The sequence below is a fragment of the Oncorhynchus mykiss genome, chromosome 12 (assembly GCF_057628025.1).
Source record: "Oncorhynchus mykiss isolate SJ-2025 chromosome 12, ASM5762802v1, whole genome shotgun sequence".
Classification (NCBI taxonomy): domain Eukaryota; kingdom Metazoa; phylum Chordata; class Actinopteri; order Salmoniformes; family Salmonidae; genus Oncorhynchus; species Oncorhynchus mykiss.
The window spans coordinates 54,011,146-54,027,861 of NC_143033.1; the positions used below are offsets into that span (position 1 = coordinate 54,011,146).

Genomic DNA, 16,716 nt, shown 5'->3' on the forward strand with positions numbered 1-16,716 from the left:
GAGCGATCGGCAAAGGCAATCTGTAATCTGCGGGCATCACAGCTCGGTAAGAAATGTTAATTTATTTATCAATCTTTTTTTAAATTCTCAGAACATCGACCATGTGTGTTCGCGCTTATTTTGTACTGTTCTGTAGTTTCGACCCAATGATTTGTCTGACAAAGAACTTTGCGTCCTGCAGGCCCAGGCATGGATCAAAGCTGGCGAGATATTCAATAACGTCATCTTCACAGACTAATCAAGCGTTGAGCCTTGAGCAATTTGCTCAACATTTCTACAGAAAAAAAGGAAGATCAAGAATTTAAACGAAAGCATTAAGATGTTGATGAAATGCTGTTTTGAGTTAGAAATGTAAAACTTTAGAGTACTTAACCATCCAATATATTGCAAGTTGAGGGATTTTCACAACAGTAGCCATGCTATAAAAAGTCTACTGTCATGCTAATAGGATTCAGTTGCATGATGGGCTACATTCTTTATTGTAACCACAATGTCATACAAATTATGTATCTACCTTTCCAATTACTTTTAGAGTTTTAAACAAATTATTGTTTTATGTAGGATGCTCCATTTTTGACCAGTTGCAATTGTAAGTAGGCCTAACAATAAAAATCCTATTTCTATTAGGCTGTTAAGCCTCATAACTGGCTGAGGTAGGCTAAGTTATTTTATATAGGTCTAGGTTCATTAGAGATAGACTCCAATTAAGCCCTCTTGTTGTTTGTAAAGTGAAATTCAAAAAGGCACTCGCACATCTGAGCTATCTTTTTTGCAGGTGCATGGCAACAGCTGGATAAGATGAGGAAAAAGAGGAACCCGCACACTGCTCTTGATCGTATCACTGATCTTTAATAAGCTTACGTGTCGGCCTCACGGCCTTCGTCAGAGCTTTTGTGCGATTTTTAAATTAGCACCCTTATGTAGACCTAGCCACACCCACATCCGTTGCACGCATCGAAAGGAGGCGAACTAAAAACATAAGTGCCACCAAATATAACAATATGCATTTCATAAATATTCAAATAAAGTGTGTACATAAAACATATTAAACACGTCTGTAAAACCACAATGAGGACATCGCCCAAACAAGCAAGTGTTCATAAATCATTGATCATGGGGTAGAGTGTAAGAAAAACGTCAGAGTAATCTGAAATAAGGGCATAATTCATGTTCAAATTCACAACATAAGGCATTTCATCATTAAGACCTTTAGGAAATAATGTCTGGAGGGTGAAAATCTCAAAACATTCTGGATGATTTTCTTTTGTGGCTGGCAGTTGGCATGGACCAATTTATCAGGGAAATAAAACATGCCAGTGTTTGACCGCATCTCCCACTTTTTGAGAGTTCAAAGTATATGTAGTTGTGAACATTAGAGTGTTCTTTAGCGGGTCTCTTTGGTAGCAGTTCATCTAGTGTTTTCCTCAATGCCAAATTAAGAGCTTCATCCACACACTGTGGAGAATATCCTCTTCTTAGAAACCAATTGCGCATCTCCGCTGCTTTTTCTAGATAGTCCCGAAAATTATTTGTTGCAAGTTAGGGAGGAGGGGGGATTTCACACCTAGCTTGGCTAAGACCATTCTTTAGTAAAGGTTGAACAGTGTATTGTTCAGCTAATAGCCCATCCTGCTATGCTTATGAAAACTAATAATAATAATTTTTCCCCTTTCCACATTAAGATTCCAATTAACAGTGCTTTTAGCCACAATCCACCCTAACCCCAATTAATACATTTGCGCACAGTCGATAGCGTGCTGGACTTGATGTTGAGGGTTCGAAACCTGCTCCCTGCTTGCTATAATTAATGAGTTTGATACACCTAGTGTTGGATATGGCTGGGGAAAAAAATCTTGCTAAACAGCGATTTTCATAAATTAACTTTTTGTCAATCGTTTCTCTCTACATTAACTAATATATTCCTCTCAACTGTACATATTTTGCTTGACTTTTTCTAACTACATTCATTTGCTACCCCGTAATGTTTTGCCAGCCATCTTTGCTGATGTCACCAGGGACCAGTGGCCCGCGTCAAATTTGTCATTGGTCACAAAAACCTTGGTACCCAAATGCATAATGAGAGCTCTAACTCCCCCTTGTGGTGGTCTGGAGCAATGAAGCTGTGACGCTGGGTACCTCTAAGTCACGCAGTGTAAGCATGCAACTTTTAAAGGAGGAACCACTGTAGCTACCCCAGAAGTTGTGGTCAAACAAATAATGCTTTATTACTAATGCAATATTGTAAACATATCGTTCGTGGCCGGTGTTCGCAGACATTTTTGTACAGCTTTGACAGTACTACTGTATCTTTTTTGACACGCAAAGACCCAAACGGTGTTCCACAGTATGTATGTCGTGGAGCTAATAGCAGTGATGCTATTACTGTGTAACTCCGGTAGGGCAACATCTGAACAATAGCGCACTTGGTAGTGTGTACTGGTGCTCAACCAGTCAACATCACCCACGACAGGGAACGGTTGATTGTCAAGGGCAATGAATTCCATTATCTTGGCTTTAATGGATTTCGCCTTTGAGTTGTCGAGCTGAAATTCTTACTCTTTCAAGTAACTGCTCAACTTGTTGACTGCTCGATCCACACAGCAGACATTGTGGGATCGGTTAGGAATGCTGTGTTGCACTTGTAGCGTAAAGTTTTACGTTCCGTCATATAGGTACGCACAGTAGCTTTGACATCGGTTTTGCACATCGGCGTTAAACTAGACAAAATCGGGCCAACACTGATGTTGGCATTTTTAGCTAATATCATGCAATTCCCATATGTTCACCGATATATCATGCATCCCTAGCAGTGATAGGAGAAAACTGAGGATGGCGCAACACCACCACAGTTAATCCACAATCCGCTTCTTTTCAAACATGTATCCTGTAAGGCAATCATGTAAAACTGCAACAAAAAAAAAATCAGGAAAGAAGTTAACACTTTGTATTCATCTTTGGGGCAAATCCAATACAACACGTCAAGAGTACCACTCTTCATATTTTCAAGCATGGTGGCTGCTGCAAATGATGCACAATACAGGTGTGGAAAGCCCTTAGACTTACCAGAAAGACTGCCAAAGGTGATTCTAACATGTATTGACTCAGGGGTGTGAATACTTATTTAATTTAAATATCTTTAATTTTCAATAAAAGTAGTACAAATTTCTAGAAACATGTTTTCACTGTTAATATGAGGTAGTGTGTGTAAATGGGTGAGAAAAATACAGCAGATACCAATTCTGTTCGCATTTCTGCCAGAACATTTCATACACTGATTACATTGAAACACACATGTCTATTTGTAGGAATACTCCAAAAACAGAGTTCAAGAAGTATAATAATATGATTGAATTCTTGGTGATTTACCATCCTTTTTTACATGTGCACTAGTCCTTCAACTTTGCTCTCTTCTGTTCTGAGTGCAATATTAGAGTGCTACTGGAAATCAGGCCAGGGAAGGAAATTCCGCTATCTTGCTTTCCAGTCTGAATCAAGGTTCAACAAAACTCAGAATTCACAGGAGGGAACGTAAAAGAATGACATGCAGAGAGCGTGTTAGGGCAGATTTATATTAGTAAAATATGTTCAGTGAGAGCCCTCTTCAACATTTGTAACTTTTCTGTTTACACTAGCCTTGAATGTGGTGTGACCAAAGCCACATTTCTGCTTAATGTGTGAATGCAGCTAATAGCATACCGTAAATACTATTGATGCACCAATATGACATTTTTGGCCGATACCGATATCCGATATGCTCCTTGTCAAAAACAAAAGTAAAAAAAATACTGATAACCGATATTTACAATTTGTGGCCTTTTAAGCATTCTAGTACAGTTAAATAGTTCACACACACAGGGACGCAGCGGTCTAAGGCACTGCATCTCAGTGCAAAAGGCATCACTACAGTCCTTGGTTCGAATCCAGGCTGGATCACATCCGGATGTGATTGATTGGGAGTCCCATAGCACACAATTGGCCCAGCGTCATCCAGGTTTGGCCAGGGTAGGCCATCATTGTAAATAAGAATTTGTTCTTAATAAAGGCTCTGTCAGATAATCCAGTGAGTGTAATTGACTCCAATGAGTAATTTGCTCAATATTAGGAGTTGAGAAATTGTATTCTCTTTTTTACTGTAGGTATGTAATTCAAAATTGGTTCATTCTGTTGCTAACGATATTCATAAAAATATTGAAATACCCTTGGGGTCCGCAAATCCCTGGTTGAATACCCCTGCTGTAGATGGTTGTGGAAAGGCGCAAAATTAAGATAAAGGGAAATGTAATGTTATCTTTGGACACAATCTTAGTAGCTCACCAGCTGAAAAGTATTGTGCAGCCATCAACATTCTTGTGGTCAAGAGTTTAATTTCACTATCTGCATATAAATTAAGCTACGTTGTCATCGTTCTCAAATTTTTGACGGGATAAAGCTCTGGCTTTGCCAGCTGGGCATAGTTTGTGCCTTTTTCAAAACAGTATGCATTTTAATATAATTGTTAGACCGTAACATGCTGGGAAAAATAATTAACTTTGAACAGCCTGTTTTACCAGTATCGGGTCATAAAATACAGCTTTTAGTCCACCAGCCACTGTCGCAGTAGATTAATTTGTAAAACAAAATTATCTACCAGCCACTCAGAATTATTTTTTTACAAGCCAAAATATTTTGGGTCTGCTAAAATTAAAACAAATGTATAACTAGTAAGTAGTAATGTGGTATAATGTTTAGTTTATTTAAACCAAAATATCACAATGTCACCTGTCCCTTTAAGGGGGAGGTTACTGTGGTAGTCACTCAAGTCATGTTTGTGCCTGTGAGAATGAGTCTGACTAGTAGAAGTGTTGTCTTTTCTTCCCTAGCAGTTTAAACTCAAACATAGAAAAACAACCTAGCTTGTGAACAAAACCAATGTAAAATAGCCAAGAAAAGGACAGTCTCACTTCAGTAGACTTTCACTTCAAGTAGGTCTTCACGTTTTAGGCTCCAACCAGTATTGTTTTGTCCAACCAGTATTGTTTATCTCTGTGCCACTTTACAGTCCCTGCAAGGTTATATCAAACTAATTTTCTCTTTTGGATCCTCAGCGGTCAGGTCAGTAGCATGTGAATGTAGTTGTCTTTGGCCGATTCCATGAGCCTCTGATCCAGTAATGTTCCAATATAAATAAGGGCCTCTTTACACTACACTACTTTGATTACACAAACTAGGTCCAGGAGAGATACTTGTTAGATGTTACTGCATGGTCGGAACTAGAAGCACGATGTAAAGACAACAGCTGTCTCACACAACCTTAATACCAGAAGACAGCATTTTTTTCTCCTTTAGCCTAATTGAAAATTAAAGGCTTTCAAATATGCACACATTTGTGAACCATTGCTTTAATCAGGTTGGCAATACTATGTGCAATATGGTTTAGATGAGAAGATCCTGTATATTTTGAATTGCTATCCTTATTTTGTTAATCTATTTACTATGGTATTTACTAGGGACGCACGATATATCGGTGAACATATCGGAATCAGCCGATATTAGCTAAAACCACCGAAGTGCAAAACCGATGTCAAAGCTAACGTGCATACCTGTATAACATGACGTAATGACCCCACGTAAAATTTTGCACTACACGTGCAACACAGCATTCCTAACCTAGCCCACGATGTCAGCTGTGTGGATCGAGCAGTCAAGTCGAGCAGTTATTTGAAAGAGTAAGAACATTTCAGCTAGACAACTCAAAGGCGAAATCTATTAAAGCCAAGATAATGGAGTTCATTGCCCTTAACAATCAACCGTTCTCTGTCGTGGGTGATGTTGGCTTTCGCCGACTGGTCGAGCACCGGTATACACTACCAAGTGCAAGTTCAGATGTTGCCCAAACGGAGTTACACAGTAATAGCGTCACTGCTATTAGCTTCACGACTGACATTTGGACCAGTGATATCAGCCCCATGAGCATGCTGAGTCTTGACAGCACAGTGGGTCGTCGAGGATTTCGTATTGAGGAAAGTCGCTTTGCATGCTCATGAATATGGTGGTTGTCATACCGCTGCTGCCATTTTCAATAGCATTTGAGAACATGATCACACCACCTAGCTCCATTTGAACAACTGACTCGAGAAATAAGCTCATCATCTGCGCCTGCAGCAGATGTGAGACCCTCTGTCATGGCATTGAAATATGGAACGCTATTTAACGTGTCAAATAAGCTTGTTGACCAATCAGGACCTGAATATGACTGCACGTCACATTAACGTGTTCATACATTTTTTACATAGTTACTACACATTGATTACACCATCACTCATTTTTCATGTCACAATGATTAACCTCTTGAAACAAGGGGGCACTATTTTTTATTTTGGGAAAAAACGTTCCTTAAGTAAACCGCCTATTTCTCAGGACCAGATGCTAGAATATGCATATAATTGACAGCTTAGGATAGAAAACACTAAAGTTTCCAAAACTGTCAAACTATTGTCTGTGGCCTCCCGGGTGGCGCAGTGGTTAAGGGCGCTGTACTGCAGCGCCAGCTGTGCCACCAGAGACTCTGGGTCTGTCTAAACCGGCCGCGACCGGGAGGTCTGTGGGGCGACGCACAATTGGCCTGGCGTCGTCCGGGTTAGGGAGGGTTTGGCCAGTAGGGATATCCTTGTCTCATCGCGCACCAGCAGTGCAGTGCGCGCTAACCAAGGTTGCCAGGTGCACAATGTTTCCTCCGACACATTGGTGCGGCTGGCTTCCGGGTTGGATGCGCGCTGTGTTAAGACGCAGTGCGGCTTGGTTGGGTTGTGTATCGGCGGACACATGACTTTCAACCTTTGTCTCTCCTGAGCCCGTACTGGAGTTGTAGCGATGAGACAAGATAGCAGCTACTAAACAATTGGATACCACGAAATTGGGGAGAAAAAGGGGTAAAATTCAAAAAAATAAATATTGTCTGTGAGTATAACAGAACTGATATTACAGGCGAAACCCTGAGGAAAATCCAAATCAGGAAGTGCCCCTTATTTTGAAACCGTTCTGTTCCTATTGGCCATTGAAAAGGATATCAACCCGATTCCTTTTTCTACGTATTCCCTAAGGTGTCTACAGCATTTTGACGTAGTTTCACACCTTTATGTTGAAGAATGAGCGTAAACGACTACATTACGTAAGTGGCCAGCTGAGGGCTCTGAGTGACAGAGGTAGTCATTTTTCCTCTCGCTCCTACTGAAAAAGGCAATTGTCCCGGTTGATATATTATCTAATAGATATTTGAAAACATCTTGAGAATTGATTATAAAAAACATTTGCCATGTTTCTGTCAATATTATGGATATAATTTGGACATTTTTCCGGTGTTGTCGTGACCGCTATTTCCGGTGGATTTCTGAACATAACGTGACCAACAAACGGAGGTATTTTGGGTATAAAAATAATCTTTATGGAACAAAAGGAACATTTGCTGTCTAACTGGGAGTCTCGTGAGGTAAAACATCCGAAGCTCAAAGGTAAATGGTTAATTTGATTGCTTTTCTGATTTGTGACCAAGCTTCCTGCTGCTAGCTGGACATAATGCTATGCTATCGATAAACTTACACAAACGCGTGTCTTGCTTTGGCTGTAAAGCATAATTTCAAAATCTGAGATGACAGGGTGATTAACGAAAGGCTAAGCTGTGTTTCACTACATTTCACTTGTGATTTCATTAATATGAATATTTTCTAGTAATATTTTTGGACTGTTGCGCTATGCTAATTAGTGTAGTTGATGACAATTCTCCCGGATCCGGGACGGGTAGTTCCAAGAATTAAAAAAGCCGCAAATAGGCTATCAGTGTGGCAAGTGCCGCTGGCCAATGTTCCCTCTAAACAACGCGAAGCTCCCCCTGGACTGCAGCGCAGAATAAATATTAAATCAGCGTTTCCCTTTACTGTGGGAATTGTGATCGACTCAACATTAGCCACTTTCAATGCAACATACCGAAACAAAACAAACGCATGCAAAACTAAGCAAGAGATTTTGTTGTAGGCAGAACACATCAGAGTAGTATTTTGTTTCACTGACAGGCACAACTCAGGCACGTAATCTACACAGACTGGAGCGCCATGACCAATCAGAGCTGCAGTAGGCCAACATGCAAATAGACAACTGTCATACAGTGCAGTAGGGCTAAAAAGTATTTAGTCAGCCACCAATTGTGCAAGTTCTCCCACTTAAAAAGATGAGGCCTGTAATTTATCATAGGTACACTTCAACTATGACAGAAAATGAGAAAAGCAAATCCAGAAAATCACATTGAAGGATGTTTAATGAATTTATTTGCAAATTATGGTGGAAAATAAGTATTTGATCAATTACACAAGTTTCTCAATACTTTGTTATATACCCTTTGTTGGCAATGACAGAGGTCAAACGTTTCTGTAAGTCTTCACAAGGTTTTCACACACTGTTGCTGGTATTTTGGCCCATTCCTCCATGCAGATCTCCTCTAGAGCAGTGATGTTTTGGGGCTGTTGCTGGGCAACACAGACTTTCAACTCCCTCCAAAGATTTTCTATGGGGTTGAGATCTGGAGACTGGCTAGGCCACTCCAGGACCTTGAAATGCTTCTTACGAAGCCACTCCTTCGTTGCCCGGGCGGTGTGTTTGGGTTCATTGTCATGCTGAAAAGACCCAGCCACGTTTCATCTTCAATGCCCTTGCTGATGGAATGAGGTTTTCACTCAAAATCTCACGATACATTCATTCTTTCCTTTACACGGATCAGTCGTCCTGGTCCCTTTGCAGAAAAACAGCCCCAAAGCATGATGTTTCCACCCCCATGCTTCACAGTAGGTATGGTGTTCTTTGGATGCAACTCAGCATTCTTTGTCCTCCAAACACAATGAGTTGAGCTTTTACCAAAAAGTTCTATTTTGGTTTCATCTGACCACATGACATTCTCCCAATCTTCTTCTGGATCATCCAAATGCTCTCTAGCAAACTTCAGACGGGCCTGGACATGTACTGGCTTAAGCAGGGGGACACGTCTGGCACTGCAGGATTTGAGTCCCTGGCGGCGTAGTGTGTTACTGATGGTAGGCTTTGTTACTTTGGTCCCAGCTCTCTGCAGGTCATTCACTAGGTCCCCCCATGTGGTTCTGGGATTTTTTCTCACCTTTCTTGTGATCATTTTGACCCCACGGGGTGAGATCTTGCGTGGAGCCCCAGATCGAGGGAGATTATCAGTGTTCTTGTATGTCTTCCATTTCCTAATAATTGCTCCCACAGTGGATTTCTTCAAACCAAGCTGCTTACCTATTGCAGATTCAGTCTTCCCAGCCTGGTGCAGGTCTACAATTTTGTTTCTGGTGTCCTTTGACAGCTCTTTGGTCTTGGCCATAGTGGAGTTTGGAGTGTGACTGTTTGAGGTTGTGGACAGGTGTCTTTTATACTGATAACAAGTTCCAACAGGTGCCATTAATACAGGTAACGAGTGGAGGACAGAGGAGCCTCTTAAAGAAGTTACAGGTCTGTGGGAGCCAGAAATCTTGCTTGTTTGTAGGTGACCAAATACTTATTTTCCAACATAATTTGCAAATAAATTCATTAAAAATCCTACAATGTGATTTTCTGGATTTTCTTTCTTCTCATTTTGTCTGTCATAGTTGAAGTGTACCTATGATGAAAATTACAGGCCTCATCTTTTTAAGTGGGAGAACTTGCACAATTGGTGGCTGACTAAATACTTTTTAGACCCACTGTACAGCTTTGCCAACACATGGCTAAAATTTCTTTAACCAGCAAAAACAGCTGCCCTTAGCAAAAATGTGTTTGGAGTTACCTCTCTAGCTAATAGGCTGTTGAGAGTATACACTTCCTATTCCAAATCTAATTTGGGGAGGTCAATATATTAATTTACCATTTTTTTGATTACATTTCCTTGCCATTATCATTCACCTGATGCCAAGATGTGATACATTTCTTTTTGCTAATGTATGATTTGGGTCCCTAGGTCTCCGGTTTGCCTGGGAGGGGGTCCCTGGGCAAGGTTGAAGACCACTGAACTATAGCATTTTTACATTATTCCACGTACAATTCTGCCATTTACTAAGCCTATTCTATCGCTTTCAAGATAACCTTACATCAAAATGCACACCTAACGAACTAGTTAAAGCAGTTAAAAATGTTTGTCTGTTCAGGCCAAACAAAGCAGTCTATTTGTATTCCAAAAACACATCTGATAAGAAACGTTTATAAAGGGCTCAACCAACAAATCAGCCTAATCCTATATTCAGATCAGGTGTGTCATATTTTCCCACATGTCTGGAACAACATAGGGAACATATGGCTTTGTGTAGTCCTGACTGACACTTCATCTTTTTGACGTACAACAATATTTTTTATTAATCGTTTTCCAAAACATACAAAAGCAATGTTCACAGTGTGGGATAATCGTGTGGTTCCATAACATATGTTAACCGACAGCAGACACTACAGTAAACAAGCCATCCCTGTGACACAGGCTAAAGAATAGACAGCTTGGCCGATAACTAGCCTACATTCTTAACCTCCGCTGTTCTAACCCCTAGACCAAGAGCAAAAGAGGCAGTCTGACAAAATAAGTGACTCGATATCAATACAAACGCACAATGCTTGAGAAAAAGTATGGCATAGTAAAGTTATTCCTTGTACACTATTCAGCAGTGTATTACAACCTCTGTCGAAATTCATCGTCAGTGAATTTCATAAAAACCTAAAAAGAAACAAAAATAATATTTTTTAGATAAATCTATTACTAAAGTCACCAAATAATTGAGTAAAACACACCGTTTTGCAATGGTCCACAACAGCCTCAGCAGCACTCTGTAGGGTATCGCCATGGTGGTGCCTGAGAACAGTAAGCGTAGGTCAGCTCTGTCAGGAGGAATGTCCAAAATTCACCAATCTAATTTTTTTTTTTTTTTAGATAGGTGAATTTTGGCCCATTCCTCCTGACAAAGCTGGTGTAACTGAGCGCATCTCCTTCCTGAGCGGAAGGACGGCTGCGTGGTCCCATGGTTTTTATACTTACATATTATCGTTTGTACAGATGAGCATGGTACAGAGTTCAAGGTAGACCTTGAAATACATCCACAGGTACACCTCCAATTGACTCAAATTATGTCAATTAGCCTATCAGAAGCTTCCAAAGCATGACATTACTTTCTGGAATTTTCCAAACTGTTTAAAGACACAGTCAACGTAGTGCATGTCAACTTCTGACCTAATGGAATTGTGATAGTCAATTATAAGTGAAATAATCCACCTGTAAACAATTGTTGGAAAAATTGCACAAAGTAAATGTCCTAACAGACTTGCCAAACCTATAGTTTGTTTACAAATAATTTATGGAGTGGTTGAAAAACAAGTTAATGACTCCAATCTAAGTGTATGTAAACTTCCGACTTCAACTGTATACACACACACAAAGTGATCATGCTGTTTTTATGTGGCTGCTATGAAAGTGAACTGCTCGCGTGTGATCAGGGGTGTATTCATTCCGGCGATTCTGTTGAAAAACATTTCTTAAAAATTTAAACAGAACAGGGATAAACATACCTGAATTTGTCCAATAGAAACTCGTTTGGAACTGTCGGACTAATGATTACACCATAGCTAGATGCAGGAAACTGTACACGGCGGTATTGAATATGTCATTGCCTGTCACCTTGATTACTCAATTCTCTTGACCCATGCACCTACACTGTAAACACTCATTGATAAGCTAGGTTGTAGCAACCTCAGGATGGGTACCACTGAATGCAATATCATGCCTTGAACATGTTCGTTAAAGAAATCATCAATTTCAAACCAAAAATGATTGTACTAATCCTAGATTGCCCCTTTAAAACTAAAAAGTCACATTGGAGATACTGTACATCTAACAAGTCATAAGGAAAAACATATTGACCCGAATGAGTCTCAACTTGCTTAACACATTGTGCAATTATCAACAGTTTATGCAGACATTCCTTTTGATGGGAAAGTCTGTTGCCGCACTGCACTCCCTATGCACTTTGAGATCATACCATCTCCAAATATTCCACTGAGAACATAGTATGTTAGTTTAGGACAAAATCCAAGATTTAAATGGATATAACGAGAGGGTCATATCGTAGCAGTGGCTTGGCCTACTTATTTGAATCTGAAACCAACAGTAAAAACAAGCCATCATGCAAAGGCCTACTTTTAATTTAAGATAGCATTTCAGCCTATAGTCAGTAAATCCATGTACTCCTCAAAAGGCTATATCGTTTGCAAAATGCAGTTGAAATGCTGCATTGTTCACCTGATCCCCACTTAAAATACAAAAGCCTCGAATCAAAAAAGTAATGCCTGGAATCTAAAAAATTACCACTCAGATCAGTGCAAAGTTGTAGTCAGCTCCAAAACTATGGTTGTGGTCTCTCCTCTCAGTGCAGTATTTCAGGTATTCTACACAGTACATTAAAAACCTACAGTTGAAGTCAGAAGTTTACATACACTTAGGTTGGAGTCATTAAAAGTTGTTTTTAACCACTCTACAAATTTCTTGTTAACAAACTATAGTTTTGGCAAGTCGGTTAGGATATCTACTTTGTGCATGACACAAGTCATTTTTCCAACAATTGTTTATAGAGATTACATAACTTATAATTAATTCACTGTATCACAATTCCATTGGGTCAGAGGTTTACATACACTAAGTTTACTGTGCCTTTAAACAGCTTGGAAAATTGCAAAAAATGATGTCATGGCTTTAGAAGCTTCTGATAGGCTAAATGACATAATTTGAGTCAATTGGAGGTGTACCTGTGGATGTATTTCAAGGCCTACCTTCAAACGCAGTGCCTCCTTGCTTGACATCATGGGAAAATCAAAAGAAGTCAGCCAAGACCTCAGAAAACAAATGTAGACCTCCACAATTCTGGTTCATCCTTGGGAGCAATTTTCAAATGCCTGAAGGTACAACGTTAATCTGTACAAACAATAGTATGCAAGTATAAACACCATGGGACCACGTAGCCATCATTCCACTCAGGAAGGAGACAAGTTCTGTCTCCTAGAGATGAACGTACTATGGTGCGAAAAGTGCAAATCAATCCCAGAACAGCAAAAGGACCTTGTGAAAATGCTGGAGGATACAGGTACAAAAATATCTATATCATAATGACCATCGTTATGTTTGGAGGAACATTTTGTCTGTCATAGTTGAAGTGTACCTATGATGAAAATTACAGGCCTCATCTTTTTAATTGGGAGAACTTGCACAATTGGTGGCTGACTAAATAGTTTTTTGCCCCCACTGTACTTCCAAAGTTGTGGCAAAATGGCTGAAGGACAACAAAGTCAAGGTATTGGAGTGGCCATCACAAAGCCCTGACCTCAATTCCATAGAAAATGTGTGGGCAGAACTGAAAAAGTGCGTGCGAGCAAGGAGGCCCAAACCTGACTCAGTTACACCAGCTCTGTCAGGAGGAATGGGCCAAAATTCACCCAACTTATTGTGGGAAGCTTGTGGAAGGCTACCCAAAATGTTTGACCAAAGTTAAACAATTTAAAGGCAATGCTACCAAATACTAATTGAGTGTATGTAAACTTCTGACCCACTGGGAATGTAATGAAAGAAATAAAAGCTGAAATAAATCATGCTCTGCTATTTTTCTGACATTTCACAATCTTAAAATAAAAAGTTGTGATCCTAACTGACCTAAAACAGGGAATTTTTACTAGGAATAAATGGAATTGTGAAAAACTGAGTTTGAATGTATTTGGCTAAGGTGTACGTAAACTTCCGACTTCAACTGTATATCTCACTCAGATGTTGTGGATGCCAAAGAACTTTGCTGAGAAAGTACAATGAGCCTTCAATGTGACCTTGGATGAGAGAGATGTATGGGGATTAACAGCAAAACTATGGTAGTGTGTCCATTTTAATCTCTGAATGAGCAGCAGCTGAAGCAAACACAGATAAACTTGTTTGCTCAAGGGCTTAATGACAGGTTACTCCGTTAATTCTAGCATCTGCTGCTGTAAGCCTACACATAGAGTCAATCAACCCACAGTGCAGTGCAGTGATGCACTGTCACATCCTTCCTCTCCCTAGTATTATTGCTCCTGATCCACAGTAAGGATAGCAAAGGAAGAAAGTGTCTAACTCCTGAGGAATTTGTATGCGCCTTTTGGGAGCAAGGAGAACTCAAAGGGGACCATGTGTTTGTAATGAAGGTTTGATGAGTCAAGGCAGATATGGAAATATGGCCTCCCAGCTGACAACGCACCCCGTCTACTCTGACTCATATTGACAAATGCAAGGATGTTACAGATTCAGGAATGTTCAAATAAAAATCTATTTATATTCCTAAAATCATTCCTTATTCATAAATCATGCAATGTTAAATCATTCAAAGGTGCACACAGTACATTAAACCATTTGTAATAAGTGACTTACCTGCTGAAGCTGACAGGAAAAGATGGAGTTGACATCCCTGATCCATCCCCAAATTCCTGGCCTCTGTTCCAGCCATCACTGACAGAGGGCAGTGGCGGATACAGGCCAAAGACAGGCTTCAGATCCTGTTGTACGCACACTGCCGTCGATGTGTTTGCGCTGTAGTGGTAACTCGGCCCACTCATGGAGCCCACCGAGCTGTGGGTACCAGGTATGTCCAGGCTGGATATCTGACAGTAGCTCTGGCGCTCGTTCTCCTGCTTGATTACCCCTGGGGTGTAAAGCTGGATGAAGGAGATGTCAGAGTCCTTCTCTGTCTTGATGACAGACATGGAGATCCCTGGGCCCAGTTGCTGCCCCACACCATTCATATTTTTACAGTTTCCCCCACTGCTACTGACTATGGGCTTGGTTTCCATGTGGCCGTCAACGAGCAGGGCATCATCCACTGACAGGGAGGAAAGGAAAGCGGCCTCGTCAGCCAGGTAAAACTCATTCAGGTCAGACAGAGAGCCAGGCAAGTCCAAATCCCGCAGAATGTCCAGCGTATTGTCACCAAGGAGCCTCTCGTTGACATCCAAGTCCTTCAGTGACTGTCCAAAGCTGACCGTCTCCATGTCAAGCCTGTCCTTATCCATTGGTGAAAAGTCCTCAGTTTTCAAAGGGAGAAGGTAATTAGAACATCCAAGTACGGAGCTCCCTGGGGTGTTAGATCGATTCAAATCTGAAATGCTCTCCTCCAACAGAGCAAAGTTCTCAAACAGCTGCTGCTGTTGATGATGATTCTGCTGCTGTTTCTGTGCATTCTGCATTCTCAGGGCCTTGCCCATTAACTTCACTTCAGCCTCCTCTATAGGGAGTCCAATGGAGGTTGTCCCTGCTGTGGAGAGCTCACCCTGAATCTTAGTGACATTCAGTCCGTTAGAGGAGTCTCTGGCTGGAGGCTGGGGTGTGGAGCCAGGCAAATGCATCACGGAAGTTAATGTGGTGGACTTGGAACTGCCTGCGTTAACCGAGAAGCTTCCCTCTTCACCTCTCTCTAAGCTCTTGTCCTGGTTATCCATTTCTTGATCCTGCTTGACACACACAGGGATGAAAGCACTGGTTTAGAAAGTGCTTGTAATTCAATTCAAAAACGGCAACAGACTGATAATTAAAAATAATTGTTTGAATTTAAAATGGGAACATTGTCATTTACTATGCAATCATTTCAAAGCACATATTTGATCATTAAACCATATGATCACATCTCTCCTGGCTTCTACATGACAGCAGTGTAAATAATATTCCAATGTTGGAGCTACATGTCATTGCCAACAAAGGGTAAATAACAAAGTATTGAGAGAAACTTTTGTTATTGACCAAATACTTATTTTCCACCATAATTTGCAAATAAATTCATTAAAAATCCTACAATGTGATTTTCTGGAGAAAAAAAGTGTAATTTTGTCTGTCATAGTACCCATGATGAAAATTACAGGCCTCTCTCATCTTTTTAAGTGGGAGAACTTGCACAATTGGTGTCTGACTAAATACTTTTTTAGCCCACTGTATGTCACAAATAGTACTGTTGGTGCAGTTAGTATGAGTATTTAAACACAGCTCAAGTCAGAGTTTCCTTTAGGATTTTTTTCCAGCAGTGGTGGCAAAAGATGGGGTTTAGGGAGCTCATTGCTGGAAGGCTCCCTGACTTTCAAAAACTACATACTACTCTAAAATGCATGAAAATGTAATTATGTTGACACCATCTGAAATATAACTGATGGCCGCCACTGCACTGTAGGGAGGGAGATAAGGAGCAAGTGGTAGCTGTATGCTCGTGGATCACATTCACACCACTGCTCACTCTGTTTGCTACAAATATACACCAACTCAACACAGATCATAAAGGGATAGTGCGACATATTGACAATTATGACCCTTTTCTACTATCCCAGAGTCAGATGAACTCATTAATACAATTTATGTCTCTGCGTGCAGTTTGAAGGAAGTTGAAGGCATTTTTGCGAGCCATTGCTAACTAGCGTTAGCAGAATGACTGGAAGAGTTTACAGGAACAGCTAGCATGCTATATTAATATAGGAAAAACACTGCAAGCGAAATCTCAAAAAGTGTCTGTACACTTCCATAACATACGATATACACTCAGTTGTGGAAAAAGCACCGAATTGTCATACTTGAGAAAAAGTCAAAGATACCTTAACAGAAAACGACTCAAATAAAAGTCACCCAGTCAAATACTACTTTAGTAAAAAGGTATTTGGTTTGAAATATTCTGAAGTATA

The 16,716-nt window shown here is 40.4% G+C and overlaps 1 protein-coding gene across 5 annotated transcripts in view; it reads right to left on the bottom strand.

Moving 5' to 3' along the window:
- LOC110537769 (glucocorticoid receptor) overlaps positions 1 to 16,716 on the bottom strand; it is a 95,343-nt gene that overhangs the window by 65,504 nt on the left and 13,123 nt on the right. For 2 of the 5 annotated variants that reach the window (XM_090192760.1, XM_021624141.3), the window contains exon 3: positions 14,432 to 15,504. In XM_090192760.1, the coding sequence (XP_090048886.1) occupies positions 14,432 to 15,495 (1,064 nt within the window). In that variant the 5' untranslated portion in view covers positions 15,496 to 15,504. Of the gene's footprint in view, positions 1 to 10,338; positions 10,850 to 14,431; positions 15,508 to 16,716 lie in introns of those variants that run through there. The other 3 variants (XM_090192761.1, XM_090192759.1, XM_090192762.1) reach the window with 2 other exon arrangements.